The sequence below is a fragment of the Hylobates moloch genome, unplaced genomic scaffold (assembly GCF_009828535.3).
Source record: "Hylobates moloch isolate HMO894 unplaced genomic scaffold, HMol_V3 SCAFFOLD_3, whole genome shotgun sequence".
Classification (NCBI taxonomy): Eukaryota; Metazoa; Chordata; class Mammalia; order Primates; family Hylobatidae; genus Hylobates; species Hylobates moloch.
This window is the reverse complement of record NW_026652278.1, coordinates 120767130-120782552: the sequence shown is the minus strand read 5'-3', so window position 1 is coordinate 120782552 and position 15423 is coordinate 120767130. Positions and strand designations below refer to the sequence as shown.

Sequence of the window (15423 nt, the reverse complement as noted above, 5' to 3'; positions counted from 1 at the left end):
GTGATTTTGGCCAAGTCTTAAGGTGTATAATGCAGATAACATTTTTTTGCCCTATTGTCCCAGAGTTCTGTGATCAAAAGAAAGCATTTAATGAAACTGCTCTTTGAAAAATTATTTTTAAAAATTATTTAAAGGTTGTATTATAAATACAACTTTCCCATCATTCAGGAATATTTTTTCACCTCAGAAAGCTCATTAGTTAAAATATTGTAAATATCAGTGTCTTGTTCCTAATAAAAATAATAGCCTACCACTTACTAAATGCCTAATATATGCTCTCTGTAAGGTGCTCAATGGACTTGCTTTAAATAATCACAACTACTTCAATATCTAAGCTACTAAGATGTTATCCTCCTTCTGGGAAAACTGAGGCTTAAAACGGTTAAGTGACTTGGCCAATGTCATGTGCCTGGTAAACTATAGTTTAGCCTTTAACTACAGTTCTCTCTGACCCTGAAGTCTATGTTGTTTCAACGAGTCTATGTTTTCAGATCCAAAACTGTATTCTGGAAAGAAAAGAACTCCAGGTGGGGAAGACTAAAATCAAACCGTTATTTTTCAGTCTCACCATCAGAGTTGAGCCAGAAAGCAGCCCAGTGAATCTGTGCTCTGCACAAACTTGATATGTTCTCTACAGTTCTCATTCCTGATTTAAATTGGAAGACAGTAAACAACTGATTCAGGACTGCTAAGTCATATATACCTTTAAATATTTAGCAAAAGCAGATTTCAAGACACTTAAGAAGATGTATTGCAAAATGTACAGCATTTATTCACATACAGACAAAAAGGCACAATTCTACTAAATAGTTCAACAAAAAAATACAGCTGTCCTCAACTAGTTTTATAAATACTTTCAAAAAGGGGGTAGAAATAAATACAGGATTGGGTCATGTAATATAAAATAGTCATCTCTACATATACTTTAATTTGATTTTTAACTCTTCATGCACCTTTTTTTTTTTCAATTTTAGCTGAATGGACACCAAGCTAGGCACATAGTGAAAAATCCTCTGTACAAGGTTACAAATGTAATGACAAGTTTGTCCATTTCAAAATAATTAAGATTTGTACACAACACATAAAACCCTTCATTTAGATCTCGTGTTTATAACCTAACAAATGACATTCCAGGCAACTTTACAAAAGTTTAACTAGCCTACATTTTGACATAATACATTAATCATAATCAAAGATATTTCTTGGTCAGGATGCACAAGGAAAGATAAAGCTTAAAAAAAACAAATGCAAATGGTTCCATACTAACAGAACGCAAGTGGGTGTTTGGGCTGGTTGCTGCTTATGGCCACCTCATACAGAGTTCCCAGCATGACATGAAACTAACTCACAAAGCTATCATCATTATACTGTCAGAGAAACCGTGCTCTATCCATTTGCATTTCGAAGCAGGAATAAAAAGTGTGGGCTTTTTATTTTTGTGTGTTTTGTTTTTGTGTGGGTTTTTTTAAAATATTTTTTGTTTTGTTTTTGTTTTGTTTTTTGGTTCAGCATAACTTGGAACATTTGAAAGCTTTTCAACCTAAATGTGGGGAAAAAACAGGTAAGGCATTATTTTTGCACAAAACTAGCATTCCTAATAGTGCAAATGAATCTGATACCTCTTAAAATGGTGGGAGGTCATACGCTTACTAGATTAATTTAGATTTTCTTTCTATGGCTTGACAAATTATCCCTCTATAAATTCTACTCTCACCCAGAGCTGTTGCTGTAGTCAAAAGATAACTGTAGATAAAGTCCAACCTTCTCCTGTATCCAGCAAAAGGTTTTTGCTCATATGCAAAAAAAATCTAATTTTTAAATTATGCTACAAGTGAATATACAACTTGGATTCATAAGAACCTTCTATTATCTAGCAACAAGCTGATCTGGACAGCAGTCTTTCAAAATGAGCCCCATAGCTCAAAAATAGTCAGTCAGTCTAAAAACCTGCATCATTCTTCCCCTTCCCCTGAATTAGCTACTAAAATGTCCTTGAAAAGTTAAGACTTGGTTTGAAAATGTCATACATACAATGGGGATGCATCAGATCTACTATTTGATCATCTGATAAAACTTGCATAGCAAGATGGGATTCAATAAGCCTTTTTTTGTTGTTGACAATCATCTGGAAGACTTGAAAGTTAACTGCAGAACTCAAAGCATTATTCATTAAGTATCATAATGTCCCTGCCATATGGAAACAGATGTATAAATGAATCAGGAATCTGAATACTGGTATTAACAAACTAAGGAGAATTTAGGGGAAGTCGGGCTTGTTCCAAAGGCCCATAATTCTGTATCTCATTGCTATTTAAACGTTCCTTCCTTAAGTTTGATTCACAACCACATTGAATTTTAAAGAAAATTAACAGGACCTAAACACTATCCACTGTCTTAATACATATGCACTACGGTGAGTGCAAAAACAAAACATTGTACTCAAATTTAATGCTAAATTTATTATTGCTGATAACTTAATAGTTATTGCCATTTGCAATTAGAAAGTCCAAGTTACAAATTAGAGTTTAGAACTCTGACTACAGAAAACCTATTCAAGGGTACACTTCAGTCTCTTTCCTGTATAACCTTGGTCAATAGTAAGAGCTTGTCGCAACTTATTGCCTTTCTATTGTTTTTAAAATATAACCTATTTCACTTTTTTTTTTTCTTTTTTCTTTTTTTTTTTTCCTTTTTCTTAAGGAATCCGTTCATGTTGGAAGCCCGGATTCCCTGACATATGCACTAGTGGTTGGCTCTGGGAAGTAACAGTCACCAGAGTCTGGAAGTTCTTCGCTTGAACTTGAGTAGCCATTGTACTATTGGAAGCCAGATGGCCAGGTATTGGCAATGGCCAGGGAAATCCCAAGCTGGCTCAAGAGCCAGTGGTTAGGGAAGAAGAAGGTCAAGTGGACTGGTAAAAATTGTACTTCAACTGCCCTTATTCATAGACACAACTTTCCTAACAATCTCACTCTCCACCAGTCCCATATCCACAACCCACTCACAGGCTTCAAGCAGCAGGACCTTGCTATATTACCCTAAATCTCCACGTTGCAGCAGCTCTACCCTGTCCCCTCAGCTCCTTCAATAATGACCTTTTTTAAAATTCTCTTCCCTGACTGCTATATTTACACATAAATTTCTTAGTGTTACTGAAGCTTCAGAGCTGCTGCCTGTATACTATAATGCAACAAAAATAGCCTTGAGGGCCAAATATAAATATGATTTCAAGATCTACCACAGTCCTAGAAAATAAACTTTATGGGCTGTGAATGGTACCATGAGGGTTTCTCAAGAACCTTATCTGGTTCCCTATATTCAGGTAACCACGAGTTTGTGCTTTGGGAAGAACGCAGAGGGCTATAAAAATTCATGAGGCTTATTTAAGCCTTGCCTTCTTTAAAACTTATTTCATTCTTATTTTAGTGTTTAGTTCGGGTTCTAGTCTTAGCAGTGTCTTATGGTTACAGTCTACTCTTCTGTTTCCTCAACAAGTTGCAAATAACACAAACTTCTCACAAAAATGATTTAAAAATGACTCTGGAAAAAAATTAATCTGAATTGCAAGTAAATGTGTTTGTGTAGCTCAGGATTAATGGGTTTCTGCTTCTCCCCCATATCAGAGCTCTCCTCTAGTACACCCAATGACGAGCCCAAAGGGCTTCTGCGTCATCTCTGTTGCATCAAGAAGCCAAGATGCTTCTCCTGATAATGTCTGTCCTCCTGCTGATAGTGCTGCTGGTGTGTATACATTTCTTTTCTGATGCCTCACTCTCTGAGTCACTCATTTCCACATCGGGGACATACCCGTCATTCTCATTGTCGGATTTTAATTTGTTTTTTGCCCTTTCCTTGGCTGGAACTCGGCCTAAGCCCAAATATGGGTAGTCTGAGTGCTGGTGGCAGGCCCCGTCATGGGCCTCTCCCTGCTGCTGCCGTTCCCCCTTCTTTGGAATCCGGAATCCTCCCCAGTTTTTCACTGGGCTGGCAGGTGTTGTAGGCACTTTGACTGCAGTCTGGTTATAGTTTACTTTGATTAGGGAGCCATTGCACTTGGGCACTATCTCCTTCCTTGTGCCAGGTGCTGACTGCCCCACTCCAGGGGACGTGGTAGCTCTTGTGTTGTCCAGATGCCTCTGGGACACATCTGTGGACCTGAGAGGCTTGTGACTCTGTTTAAAAGATTTGTCCTTTAAGTCTCCTTTAATGAGATCACAATGAAAACGATTGTCTCTTCTTTTCCCGTGGTCTGGCATCACCACACCATTTTTCTGTTGTGCTGATATGAGACGTGCTTCTGCAAAGGTCTTTTCCAAACCCAAAAAGCTTTCTGGGACCACCATCCCCTCCCTTCTACCACACAGGTCTGGCTGCTTCAGCAGGGTTTTGCCTTCACTTCCAGTGCTATTCTGCAAAGGATCTCGCTTATGGGGCTTTTTCAGCGAATGAACCAAGGAAGTACCCATTTGTTTTCTGAAGAACGCAGAATGCCACTTCAAGTCCTCTATCTTGGGAGCATCAGGGCCAACAGAAGGACTGTTAAACAAAAGCATGTTTTCCAGTGAGGAGGAGGAGCAGGAAGAAGGCACACCTATAAACATAAAACCACAAATAAAGAAAAATTACAGCAGAAGCTAATCCAAAAGAATAAAATTCTACACCCTTAGTGTGGCCCAATTTATGTGAACTCCCCCCCCCAACAATACAACACTTACACCATCAAGTTTGTACAAATTTGGTTTTTATAGTGAAGAGATGACCTGCCTTGAGAATCTCCATTCAATCTGCAGACTCAATATGCCACATTTTCTAAAACAGCTGAAGCTCATATAATTTTTCATAAAACTGGACCTCCTCAAATACATGTTCCTCCAAACAAAATAACTGATCTGATTTTCAGAGGGGACTCCATGCAGAACCCATCAGGTGGCTGACGGCTGCCTCTGCTCCCTCTACCTGGTTACAGAGCAGAACCTGCGCCGCGCTCTTCCACGGTCCAGTCTTCTGCCGCCCGTACGAGACTGAGAGTACCCAAAAAGCAGGGCCCGGGGCGTCTAAGTTTCTCTAAGTGTCTATACCCTCACAGGGTTATTATGAGGACAAATACATGTAAACATGTGAATGAATAAAGGAAATGTTTAAAATAATTCTTGACATAGTAAGTGTTCCAAAAATGTTCATTATTATTATGTGCAAAATACATTTGTGGGATTCAACTGAATTGTCAATTCAACTTGAAGTAAGTTAAATTGATGTTTTTCATATTTTTTTGATGCAAATCACAGTGACTAAATTCCACAGCATGACCTAGTAAGAGTTCACATTTCACAAAATACTATTAACCCTCATCACTTGATAATGTACTCTGACATTTCCTATTTTACTTTACTTGTTTTTAATGCTGGTCATGACCCACTGAATTCATCTCACAACCCACTAATGAGTTGTTACCCCTAGTGGGTGAATTCATAACACATTAGAGTTTGTCATAAAGACCATGATTCTACAACAGCCTCAAGATCATCTAGAAAGGGCAGTTCTCATGTTTTCATATGAACCACCAAGAAAACAAGGTTCAGCCCCCAGGGTATGAGACAAGAGGCCATATGAGAACCTAGTGCTCACCAGACACAGACACTGCAAGCAAATGACACATAGCTAGCGACTCAGAACACAGAGCTGTCATGACCACAGGAGGAGGTATTTTACAACCTGCTGGTTTGGAAATGCTGCTTTCTCAAGAATCAATCATTACAATCAACCTTCCCATCACACTGAATATATTTATTTTACTCAATCACCTGCCACAGGAAAAGAGAATGGTAAGAAGAGGCTAACATTTTCTGAACTCTGATTTCTATCTCCTTGACTGTAATCCATGTCTCTAAAGAGCCTCCAACTCATGACCCCCGCCCCCATAAGCACTGTTGCCACTGAGGACACTCTCAGCCAATGACCCTACTCACTCTCAGAATCACAGAGTTTAAACCATGGACCCTAAATGACACATAAATCATGGCCATCTGCTCTACTTCAGGCAGGAGACAGCCTTTAGGCATGAATAAGAACACGACTGAAGCCTAGGACTGGAAAACCCTAAAGGGTTTCAACTGCATTACTCAACAGCATCCTATAGGAAGATAAATGTTTTCAACTGATCATACCTATGGTTCTTACATCAGAATCAAAGGAAGATGTGTTTTCCTTTTCTGAAATAGTAGGACTTCTGAATGCAGATCTACATTACAGCTCTGTTACCACAAAACAACTCCCAGACTTATTAAGAATATCATTCGCTCACCCAGTAAAAACCTCAGCCATGAAATGCAAAAACCTGCCTGCAATATCCATGAGAAACAACTCAAATGAAACCAGATGAAAACGCTCTTTACGGCTTATTTTTACAGGGAATCACTCATTACATAATGACTTAAGAATTGCAGAAAGCCCTCCAATGGCACAACTCCACAGGCACAACTTGCATTAGTGATCCCAGCTCAGCATTTGCTGCTTTAGGCTTGGTGATCTGCACCAGACAGTCTTCCAAGGGAGTTAAACAGATCTCATTTATTTGCATTCAGGTAGGAATCATGAAGAGAGAGCTCACCTTAGGGAATCTGGATCGAACTACTTTTGCATATGACACCCTACTTGGAAAATTTATTTTTAAAATCTTTAACAATTAAACTCCAAGTTCCAGCTAATGATATGCACTTGATTCACCTGGAAAATACTTAATCTTGGGAAGAAAATATCTAGGATATCAACAAGTTATTGCATTCAAACTATGTAACACTTCAAGAACATTATTTAAACCTCCCTAAATCTTTTTTTATTTCTTCAGATGACCAGGCTCCCTCTAGTCGCACATAATTGCACAAAACCAGAATTTGGATTTCAACGCAACAGGTTATAACAACTTCTTTGTTGTCTCTGTCCACCATAATAATCTAGATGGAGCGACAAAAAGCCACAAATGCACAAAAACAAGAGTGAATCAACTGTGATTGCATAACGCAAGCACCAAGAATGGTGCAGCTAGAACTTTAAAGGGCAGTCCAAGGCAGGAGAGAGACGCTGACTATCTTCCAATGAAGTCCAGTCTGAGACCTATCTGTTCCGTGGGTCCCTAATTCTGCCTGATCCACACTCAGCAGCTCTCCTTCTCTGAAATCCTTATACTACCTACTTTTGGGGGCTTATGATCACAGAATGTAGTGCTCAAACGCACTTAAGGGGTCTTGATTCTAAAACAAACTTTAAGATCAACGGAATCTCAGAGAGGTTAAACAAGCTGCCCAACTTGATCTTTGCCCTTGATCTCCCAAGTAACTGATGTGTTCTCCAGAGTAGAGGAAGTATATACCCTAGTTTTCTTTTTCTGTTTGCCTAGCCCAGGGCAATATAAAATAGAAGACACTAAATAAATATTTGGTGCTCAATCTCAGAAATATTCAACAATCCGTCTACACAAAAAAAGTCTACTGTGAACATTATCTAAAAATGGACTGTGTCTTAAGTACAGTCTTAACATATATTGACCATATTTACCATGTTACAGATAGAGCCCACGGCCGAGTATAAACCTGTTAGGTATCCCCATGATGTGTTTACCAACTACTGTGTAATATGTAAGTCACTGTTTCATTTTAGTCTCTCAATTCCAAGAGGTAGCTTGAGATATCCCCATTTTGCACATGAAGAAACTGGGGAGACTCCAAAGACTTTCATGTGTTTGCTCAGTAAGCGGAGAACACAGGATTCCACCCATATTTATAGAGGGCAAATTCATAGCTTTTTCCCTTAAACATGATGCCTCAAATTAAAGACTTCCTTTAAATATGAACATCTGTGCTTCTTAAATTCTTCTATAAGAAAATTAAGAAATGATTATTTCTTCCTCAACAGTGTTAAAGCTTACAAACCCCTGCCCTATACTTTGACCTACCAGGGCTTAATGCATACCTGAAACTCTTTCTTGCTCCAAAAGCTTAGTGTAAAGATTGAATATCTGTTCCTGGACTTTGCACACAGACCGTTTAATCTTTTCCCTGCGGGTCACCATGTAAGTGAGGTTCCGAACCTAGAATGTAGAGAATAAAGATTCTAAGTAAGCAATACAGTATAACAGTACTTTGGTGCTTTTTAAATTTCTTTCCCTAAGAGAAATTACTCCTACTAGGGCCTTGACAGATACTTGAAATCAATAGGTACTTTAAACATTTTATCCAATCTCTAATCTCCTTTTGGGCAGATAAGAAGGATTCCACTATACCCCTCAACATAGGCAGAAGCAACACCAAAGAGTGTTAGGGACCCACAGGAGTGGGAGGGACACCTAGAGAACTCCTACAAAAGTCCTGCCTCCTCCACCACACCTAACCCATCCCGGCACAGAGGCCATTGGTGTCCAAGTCAAAACCTGCAACCTTTTGCCAGTCGACTTTGCTAATTATTGCATCAATATCTTCTATTACTTGGATGGCCAATGGCTTTAAAGCAGTTCAGAAGCCACTTCTGCACTTTATCAACTATCTTCTGAAGGCTGAACTAGGTAAACATGGGGCCAAGGGTCATCAAAGTGGAGCCCCCTGCACCAGGCCCACTGGAAGACCAAATGGTTACCAAGAATCCTAGTAAATGTCTTTGTCAACTGCACACTGAACTCACTGAAAGGCCTGGAGTTAGCAGGTAGCTTATGTGTTGCTGTGAGGTGTGCGAATGCCTAGGAAATTTCCAGCTTTGCCAATGATTTGCTGGTTAGACATCGCCAGTCCAGTTCTCTGTATCATCACTTGAAAAACTGGTATTGCCCTCTCCTGATTCACTTGTAACTGAAAAGACCCAGTGCTAAGAGTTGGCTCTACTTCCTATCTGATGTGCGACTGCTTTGGATCACATAACCCTAACCTATGCCCAGTAATCAACATTTAGATTTGTTCTCCACCTGTCATCACTCAATACACAAAATTTAAAGAATTAGTCTCTGAACTCCCTTAATCCTTCAGTCCTAAAATCTTCTATTGGTCAACCTGATTAGATTACATGGACCTGCAAACACAGATGTCAGACACAGCACACCGAATACACAATTAAACCCTTCTTCAGGAACATGTGGACAAGACCTCCTAAGTAATTTCAGTGGCAGGAATGGTAGCATCTTTATCTGACCACATCTTTCCCATTAGCTCCTACAGGCATGCCTTCACTTTCCTAAAAAAATCCCATTATAAGTAAACTCTTCCCCTGACACCTTTATAATTTTTCCTCATAAACTCAATAAAGTAGTATCACCCTACTTTAAGTGGAAAAAGTCCAAAGGTCACCAACCTTTTCTTTTGGCAGTGAGGACAGCAACAAGCATCAACAAGCCTTGTGAAGACACAAAAGATTTTGCACTCTGGTGTAGAGTGTAAGTGTAGCCTAAACCCTAACAATTCCAGCTGTGCTGAAGGCAGTCTCATTTGCAAGAGGACATGAAACATTAAGAGAGACAGAACACAGGCTTTCACATTTGCGTCATGGTAAAATCTCCTGGCCTAAACAGGAAAATGCCAAGTCAGGCTTCTCCTGCCCCTAACCAATTCACTTTCAGGATCTTCCCATCTTTTTTTCTCTATCAATCCCTTATGTCACTAACATTTCCTATCTTATTTTAAAATTATAAAAAATTGAGAATAAAAACACTCTCCCTGTCTCATAGTAAATATTACATGGATGTCAATCAGCCTAGTTAAGGTAGTTTCTTCCCTTCTCTGACAGCTGCACACCCTCAATCCAAGCAGCAGGTGTCCGTTATAGAAATTCTCACCAACTTGGGAATGGAAGTGGCTAACAGACTACTCTCTTTGATAATATTTTTCTACCCACGGGAAATTAAGAGTGAAGCTCAAGAACGAGGGGCCCTACCTAGATCCATAGCAGATTCAAAACCTCTAGGAAACAGAACCGTTTTTACATTAACAAGGAATCTGACTCCTGGAAATAAAAAATGGAAACAAATTCTGACATCTTAGGAGCAGACAGGTTGCTCTCATATTCAAATCAGATGTGTAATAGAGATACTTACATCTCTCTTACTTGAAATTATCCTTGAAAATGGAAAACGGGGAAGCCAGGGAATTTGAACTTTGTATATTATTCAAATTTAATTTTGGTAGCTTTGACCACACCATGGCTGCTAAACAGAAAAATCCCACTGCTATTCCTCATGATCTCTGATGGGAAATATCTAAATGTAAACCCAAAAAGCAAAGGGCATGGTTTTCAATTGGAACAAATCAGCCCTGACTAACTCCACTTTATAATACTGAGGACTCTAAACCTGACTTCCCTTATGCATAAAGCTCCCTATAGGACAACACTCAGCAACCTCCACCTGCAGAGCTGGACTGATGCTCTCCCATCCTCAAAACACATTCAGCTTGTCCCTTCCTGCACCCGTTCCACCAAGCTCCCTCCCCTGCTTTGTCTTCTCCCAACTGCCTGCAAGGAGGTATCTGAAAAAAACACTTAAACCATCTCCAGGTGCACTCTCACACCACCTTAAACCTGATCATCACTTTCCCCTAAAGCAGTGTTCCCAAACAGAAACATGGGGTACCCACAAAACAGAACCACCCTTTGGAGGTGGGGCCCATGAATCTGCATTCCTAAGTTTCTGGATCAGGGGCAACACCCTGAGGTACACTGCTCTAAGACATCTAAAAGTGGTTTCAGTGTTTTCTTGAATCCAAAACTGTTTGCAACACTAAAGTTGAACGTGCCTTTTGTTCAGGGGACACTGTAGCCACTACCAGATTTTCAAAGGTGACCATTCCACTGAATGACTAGAGGACTGCTCCCAGGACTTGGCCACTTTCCATAACACTAGCCAGAGTGCAGTGGCAGCACGTCTTTATCTGAATAAATACTCATTTGCTGAACTCACGTTTACTGCATCTTTTAGGGGAAAGGAATGAGAGTGAAGTGGCAGCCTTTGGGAATGACATGGCTGCCCACCACATCAGCAACTGTGTCTTCTTAAAGTTGTGTGCTCCCAAGCCCTCCTGAAATCTACTCCTGTCACCTAACTTCCAGATCCAGAACTGGTACCCAGGTGTGCAATGCCCCGAGGTGTGTGTTTGAAGGAAGAGCAGTCACCATAATCACTCAGTTGTCTGCATTTCCAATGATGGCTACTCATTTGTCAGTCTGAGAATGATCGTATGCCTTGATTGTAGTCACAGGTATTAAATGATTTTTGAGGATCTGCTATAAACTGATATTGTGTGAATTAAACAGAAAACTAACTTACTTGAGAAAACAAGTTGGTAGTAATGATTGGATTTTTATTGTTACCCCTGCCCTGATACACTTACTGTTTATAATTACAAATAACTGTGCAACTCTCTGGGCAAGGCAAAGATTTCAATTTTTTAATGCCTTCACCATCACAGGCATCATGGCAGATTTTGGGTAGCGTATTTTTTTTTTTTCATTACAATAAGCCCATTTTACACTGAGTCTAAGGCTGGGTACAGTGGCGTAATCCCAACACTCTGGGAGGCCAAGGCGGGTAGATCACTTGAGGTCAGGAGTTCAAGACCAACCTGACCAACATGGTGAAACCCTGTCTCTACTAAAACTACAAAAATTAGCCAGGCATGGTGGCGCACGCCTGTAATCCCAGCTACTCATGAGACTGAGGCAGGAGATCACTTGAACCTGGGAGGCGGAGGCTGCAGTGAGCCGAGATCACGCCACTGCACTCCAGCCTGGGCAACAAAGTGAGACTCTGTCTCAAAAAAAAATAAAAATAAACTGAATACAAATTCCTTTAAATTCCTTAGGCTTTTTAATAAAGTAAATGTAAGTAATGCCACACACATACACACACAAATCCTGATTTATTCCCTGTTTCTCATACATCGTTGGCATTGTTCTACTTAAACAGCGACAATGATGACTCCAAAAAAAATGTTTAGAATTAGAAGTGCATGTTAATCTGAGTAACTTAAGTACAGAAAAGAGTTAGTACACCACAAGCATTTTCTACACTTTTATTTTGTGGTGATTGTGAGACAAACACAGTCCAAACAATAGACTTCTTCTCCTCCCCCTCCCAACAACTATCTGACTCCACAGCTCATGCACCCCAATTACAGCAGGTGTCGGGCTGGCATAAAGGCTTCTCACCAGGATTCCGGTTTATCCTTCTCAATCCTTTTCTCATCTCTAACAAAAATGCCACACATACATGTAGTTGTGAGAGGCAGTCTTCTTTACACTCACCACCAGGGGGCGTATGGGAGCACAAAAGCCTCACAAATCTGCTCCAGGATCCTGCCTCTTCCAGGGCCGGAATCCATGGCCTTCCCAGGAATCCTAACCTGGTCTGGGAAGGGTCATCACAAATAAGCTGGCACTCAGTCGTGTACTAAAAGGATCTCTAATGCTCCCTTTAAAAGACTCACTTCTACGCCATCTCTAACAGGGCCATGCAGGTCTCCATGAGATCAGGCTTTTTTGGTCCAGTGTTTCCCAGGTCTTTCCCTACATTGTTTCAGGCCACTTGGGTACCTTTCAGTGCAGACTGCTTCAGGCCAGAAAACCTCGCTCCCACCTCTTTCACACTAATGAATTTAATTGGTAGCCAGCAGCCAGGGGAGTTAATGTGGAAGATGCTCTAAGAAGCAACCCCAATTAGCAAGCCTCAGCCAGAAACTACCTACAGGGAGCAGGAGGCCCTAGGGGTAGGCAACCCACTCCTCATTATTTCTGTAGCAGGAAGGGACGTCCAGACGGGACTCCAGAGGTGATGGAAAGTGGGAGAGGCACAAAAGCAGCAAACAGCAGAAGGAAGTGCCAGCAGCTGAGGCTCGGCAGCCAACAGCCACGACATTCAGCAATCTCAGTGTGACAAACAACACATCTGTAGCGTGCTGAACATGACTGGGGCTCCTCAGACAGATCTGACACCCCTGTGCACCAGGAATCCCACCCATACCTGCACACAGACACACAACAGACATGGATGGACACGGGGACACACACACACAGCCTCAGTGATGACTTAGCACCTCACTGCCAGGAGTATCTTCTGTAACAGATATATGCATGTGTACATACAGCTCATGCACACACATCAGCACCCACTGCCTGCTCTGCTCCATGACAGTACTGAGAATTCCCCTGTGAATTACCCAAGAAACAAAGGGGGGGCCAGTGAGCAGCCGTGCTTAGCTTCCTTCATAAGCCCATCACCAGCACCTAGTGTTTCCCCGGACTCAATAAGAAATTTTCCCATCTCTGGCCCCCTCCATTAGAAATGAAATCCGTTCTGGTTTTCTAAATCAGTCTGTAAACAATCCTGAGTCAACTCCTTGGGTCATTTTCTTGGGGCTCATTCACTCTAGCTCTAGAATGAAGGAATGGGGGTGGGGAAGACACACCCCATTTGATCTTACAAAACAGTAAAGATTAATGGGAAAGTGTTAAAAAAAAAAAAAATCACAAAGAAGCTCCCCACTCAGTGGCAGTTTTGCACATATGTACAATGAGTTTACCAGCCCATAAATATTTTTAACCAACACAACCTCATGCTGTGGTGTGTACAAGGGTCTGAGAGTATATGACTGGCTATCATTTCTTGCTCTGGGCGAGCGTTCGCCTCTTTGCATCTTCTTCTCTAAGTCACTATAAAGTGTCAGTGTCAATCATTACCCTCTCCAGGTCCTGCCGCAGGTGCGTGAACAGCTGCAGCCTCCTAAACAAGACATCCTGCTCCCGCTTGGCTAGATTGTCCTCTTCATCTTTCTTTGGGGTGATCAGGGGCTTGTTGAAGTTGACCTTCCTCTTCAACTTCCAGTACTGGTACAGGAAATCCACTACTTCCTCAGGCAGCCGCAGAGCCCTGGCAACATCCAGCAGGTTGACGAAGGTGTAGAACTCATCCTCCAGCTGCTGCAGCTTCTGCTTACGGACACTCACCCGGTGGGCCTCCTCCCGGTTCTGCTCAAGGCTGGCAAAGGGCTCCAGTGGATTCCGGGGGGAACACTCAGGGGCCCCATTCTCCTGTGCAGCCCCCTTGCCAAGACTCTCCTCGGGTTTCCTGTGTGAGCTGTGCTTTGGGCAATAGGACTTGAACTTGACTTCATCATTCTCTGCTAAGATGGTCTTCATCTCCAGGCCCCGGTCAAAAGCACAGGTCACATGGAAGGCTGTGCGGCAGTTCTTCACAGAGCACTGGTAAGAACACACAAAGAACATGAGAATAGGCCATTATAAAGCAACCATGGCAGAAGGCCCGCAGTGCTAGGCACCTCATGTACACATGCACAGAGAAGAGCCATGCTTCAAGCATGTGCTGTGACAGGAAAGTTGTACATGGATTAACCCTGGAAGATCATGTCATGTTTTAAAAGAGGTAAGGCTTGGGACTTTTTTTGTAGAGATGAAGTCTCCCTATGTTGCCCAGGTTGGTCTCCAACTCTTGGGCAAACGAGATCCGTCCATCTCGGCCTCCCAAAGTGCTGGGATTACAGGCGTGAGCCACTGCGCCCAGCCAAGTCTTGGAATTTAAGGGCCCTCTTCAAATGAAAGGTTTAATCAACCAAACCCTAACTTCCTCAGAAAGGTAACTGCATCCAAATCCCATCGTGGAGCAGACGTGATTATACAAATGACATGTGTAGAGGAAGGAGGTGTGGCACTAGGATCATGTTCAAAAGAATCTGTACTCAACATGCAAAGTCCACTTTCAGGCATTAACGTGGGTTTTCTTACAGATTTGAGCTCTTTTGGTGTAAACATGAATAAGAACCTCCTTGGGAAGAATGACTACTACTCACAGTTTGAACATAAATCCTGACTCCCCAGCCAGGAAGAGTCCCAACACGAGTGAGAAAATGAACAGTGCACTTCCTTGAAGCAGCACGAAGGAGAAACTGAATAAAAACCCCAAAAAATAGGAGACAAGAGGTATCCAGCATAGGAAAGGTAGGGAAAGGTCTTCACACTTGCGAAGAAGCTTCACCAGATGCATGAAGGGCTCTGAGCCCTGAGATCTGTGCACACCGATCCTGGCCACTGAAGAGAGGCAGGAGAACCGTGAAAGATCCTTCCCATGGGTCACAAGGAGGTCAACCTAGAGGCCAGGTATCAGCAACCTATGCAGGAGAACACTTCTCCTCTCACTGCCTAAACGGGGCCACAATTTAGTGCCTTTGATCCAGACAACAAGCCTCTGGTCTAGCAGGAGCAAAGTGATTAAATCCTCCTCCACTGATCTTGCTGAGCAAATCCCTAGAAGGTGGTTCCTCATGGTGACTGAAGCCAGTCCCTGAAAAGCAGCACTGCATTGTGTGAGGCCAAGTGATCCCCAGGGCATGCCAGGGGCTGCACAGAGCTGTAGAATCCAGTGGCTTCAAGCCAACTGAGAAG

At 41.9% G+C, this 15423-nt stretch overlaps 1 protein-coding gene and 1 long non-coding RNA gene across 5 annotated transcripts in view; one reads left to right on the top strand and one right to left on the bottom strand.

The window, feature by feature from the left end:
• Positions 1 to 1419: 1419 nt before the first annotated feature.
• Positions 1420 to 15423, bottom strand: part of JADE1 (jade family PHD finger 1) — a 64877-nt gene continuing 50873 nt past the window's right edge. For all 4 annotated transcript variants that reach the window (XM_058436754.1, XM_032147178.2, XM_058436755.1 and 1 more), the window contains 3 exons: positions 13705 to 14226; positions 7966 to 8083; positions 1420 to 4591 (listed from right to left, as the gene is read on the bottom strand). In XM_058436754.1, coding sequence (XP_058292737.1) covers positions 3684 to 4591; positions 7966 to 8083; positions 13705 to 14226 — 1548 coding nt within the window. In that variant the 3' untranslated portion in view covers positions 1420 to 3683. The remainder of the gene's footprint in view (positions 4592 to 7965; positions 8084 to 13704; positions 14227 to 15423) is intronic.
• LOC131383123 (uncharacterized) lies at positions 3649 to 6094 on the top strand. The gene is made up of 2 exons (XR_009212905.1): positions 3649 to 3741; positions 4365 to 6094. It is a non-coding gene; the product is annotated as an uncharacterized LOC131383123 (long non-coding RNA).